At 40.9% G+C, this 3,605-nt stretch overlaps 1 protein-coding gene across 1 annotated transcript; it reads left to right on the top strand.

Moving 5' to 3' along the window:
- The first annotated feature begins 708 nt into the window (after positions 1 to 708).
- LOC131817621 (large ribosomal subunit protein uL23-like) lies at positions 709 to 2,859 on the top strand. The gene is made up of 2 exons (XM_059151170.1): positions 709 to 1,152; positions 2,746 to 2,859. Exons 1-2 carry the CDS (start codon positions 709 to 711, stop codon positions 2,857 to 2,859), a joined length of 558 nt encoding a protein of 185 aa, XP_059007153.1.
- The last annotated feature ends 746 nt before the right edge of the window (positions 2,860 to 3,605 follow it).

Below are 3,605 nucleotides of genomic sequence, written 5' to 3'. Positions count from 1 at the left end.
TGACAATGGTATGGAAGTTCCTCAAAAATTTGAAAATAGAGCTACCCTATGACCTAGCAATTGCACTACTAGGTATTTATCCCAAGGATATAAATGTAGCAATCCGATGTTTACAATAGCAATGTCCACAATAGACACACTATGGAAAGAGTTCAAATGTCTGTTGACAGATGAAGGGATAAAGAAGGTATGGTATGTGTGTGTATGTGTGTGTGTGTGTGTGTGTGTATATATATGTATATGTGTGTGTGTGTATAAAATGGAATATTACTCAGCCATCAAAAAAAAAGAAATCCTACCATTTGCAACGAGATGAAAGGAACTAGAGGGTATCATGCTAAGTTAAGTAAGTCAATCAGAGAAAGACAGTTACCTTATGATCTCATGTATATGTGGAATTTAAGAAACAAAACAGAGGATCATAGGGGAAGGATCATAGAGGATCATAAAACAAGATGAATTCAGAGAGGGAAATGAACCATAAGAGACCCTTAATCATAGGAAACAAACTGAAGGTTGCTGGAGGGGTAAGGAGTGGAGGGATGGGGTAACTGGGTGATGGACACTAAGGAGGGCACATGATGTAATGAGCACTGGGTGTTATATAAGACTGATGAATCACTGAACTCTACCTGTGAAATCAATAATACACTCTATGTTAGTTAATTGAATTTAAATAAAAAAATAAAAAGACTCCCTCTTACAAAGATGGCGCAGAACACTAAGACGGAAGCCCCTGCCCCTCCCAAAGTTGAAGCCAAAGTAAAGCCTTTGAAGGCCAAGAAAGCTGCGCTAAAAGCCATCCACAGTCACATGAAAAAGAAGATCTGCATATCACCTACCTTCAGACAACCCAAGACTCTGCGTCTCTGCAGGCAGCCCAAATACCCTCGAAAGAGTGCCCCCAGGATAAAAGAGCTTGCTCACTATGCCGTCATCAAGTTCCCCCAGACCACTGAGTCAGCTGTGAAGAAGATAGAAGACCACAGCACACTTGTGTTCATTGCGGATGTCAAGGCCAACAAGCACCAGATCAAGCAGGCTGTGAAGAAGCTCCACAGCATGGATATGGCCAAGGTCAACACCTTGATCAGGCCTGATGGAGAGAAGGAGGCATATGTTCGACTGGCTCCTGACTACGATGCTTTGGATGTTGCCAACAAAATTGGGATCATCTAAACTGAGTCCAGCTGGTTAATCTAAACACAGTTTTTTTCATCATAAAAAGATAATAGAATAAAATAATTCTAAAAAATGAGAAAAATGAGGCACAGGACTGGCTCGATGTCACTTAGTGTCCGCCTTCTTCAAGGAAACCCAGGCTCTCATTTAATTCCCACAGTGATGCCAAGGTGTAGGAATTATTGTCCCCATTTTATAAAAGGAAACTAAGATTCTGAAAATAGCCTACCTAACGTCACCTAACTAGTAAGTGTCAGAAATGGAAATGGAGCTTTTGTATGTATGTATAAAGACAAAGCTATGCTATGTCAAATAGGTCACCTTATCTAAGAAGCAAAAGTAAGCAAAGAAACAGACAAACAAGAACTCTTCCCCTTTCTTCATGCCCAAAACTAAGAATCTGGGCTTTGAGGGAGGGGAAATAAATTGGAGCCTGCCTAGAAATAAGACAGACCAGCCCCAGCATCTTAGAATCTGATTCATGGCAGTCACAGCCAGTCTCCCATTCCTTAAACATGTCCATCAGCTGTTGAATCTTGCCTTCGTGGGATCTTATTCATATGTGATCTTTTTATATGTGATATTATTTCATTCTCAAACCAACCCTATGACACTCAGATAATTTCTCTCCCTGTCACAGGGATAGTACTTGGTACATCAAGAATTCTTAACTTATCGAGGAACAGTCCCAGCAAATACTGTGGTGGCAAAGGAGGGGAGTTATGCCGATAGACTTTGTAAAACAAAATTGGGGCCAGCTACGGTTATTTGAAATCCTGTAACTCTTAAGCAACAGTACCCCAAGGCCCCTTTTAGCCTTCAGCACAAATAAGCTTTGACTTGTGCTGCATGTGTTAAATTTATAATCATGGTTTACAAATATCTTCAGCCGGTAGCAAATCGCCGTAACTATTTCCTGTTTCTATCCCAAGGCAATATGTGATGAGTGCTTAAACACACACACACCTCTATATATTATCTGTAAAATAATGTATATACTCTTTATCCCCAGAGCAATCTGCACTCAGTAGTGGCATGCCATGCTTTACTCCAGAGAACTAAAATTATACAATACTAAACCCTCCAAAATGATCGGATAAATCTGGCAGATACAGACCAAATGGATGGGGATTATTGTATCATAAATGGCCATTAGATTGATTCCGGTAAGCACAGAGTTTTAAAAGGCATATATTGGAGAAATGAATTGGGCTTCTCTCATGGACTAACTCAGCGGCATGGGCAATCTAGCATAAAAATAAAACAGCCCTACCGCTGCTATTCTTGGGGCTGATGGCCCCCATGACACCCTATGAGCTCACATCGGGAGGACTGCAGTGCTCCCCACGTCACGCTATCGTCTTGCGGGAGGTGGCCCGTAAAAAGACAGGCAGGGCAGGCTCCCAAATACCAAATCTCACACTGCTTTGTTGCTTAATTACATATGTATAAATGCCAAGTGGTTTATAGAACATGTGCCTCTGACTTTTAATTGGGTGTTTTCCTGTTTCATTCTCGACTGTTTGCTCTCCTGTCTCTAAACTGCTCTTCACTCGCTTACAGAGAAGAGAGACAGTCCCTGGCCTCCCTGGGCTTTGCTCCTCTTTTCTGCAGCTAGTGTGCAATTATGTGAACACACAGGTTCACCTCCAAGGAGCTTCTGAAATGACTCCTTGACGGAAGTTGTCAGAATACAGGAAAATCCCCTTTTGCTTGGGCATGGTAAACATAAAACTTCAAGGAACACACACACACACACACACACACACACACACACACAGGACTGTGAAAAAATCAATAGATCCTTATATATTATTTTTATTAGGGACCTTGTCAGAGTAAAAATAACAACTTTCTTTTTCTCTGGAACTGGACACATTCTTTTATGGGCAGAACAAAATGGCCTTTATTTTCACCTTCCAGGGGCTGGAAGGTACATGGTGGCATAGAGGGTAGTGATAATTTACTGTGTTTCCCTGTGTGCAGGCAGCTGACTGATTCTCTCCTTTGCTTCAAGGCAGTCTTTGCCTCTGTGTTTTCAGTCCAGTTCTGAGATTAATAAGGACTCTGTTCATTTCATGATGGATACTGCCTACCAACGAGTTGAGTTAATCTGAAAATTAACTTGAATGAATATTTATTAAACACTTACTCTATTCTAACCATACTGTGAGGAATTTCATAGACATTGTCATTGTATTTAGTCATTATCTTGCATTGTTTTACATTTATTTAAGATCTACCTTCTCTAAACAGACTGTGGGCATGCTTCGATGGGGGATGAGTTTTGTTTGTTTTGTTCATTGCTGTATCACCAACCCGTTGAACAATGTCTAGGCAGAGGCGGCAATAAATATTTGTTGAGTAAGCGATTTAACGTGTGAAAAGTCTACAAAACACACCTTGTTAGGAGCCCCCATTTT

Source organism: Mustela lutreola, chromosome 16 (assembly GCF_030435805.1).
Source record: "Mustela lutreola isolate mMusLut2 chromosome 16, mMusLut2.pri, whole genome shotgun sequence".
NCBI lineage: Eukaryota > Metazoa > Chordata > Mammalia > Carnivora > Mustelidae > Mustela > Mustela lutreola.
This window is presented reverse-complemented; position numbering and strand designations above follow the sequence as displayed.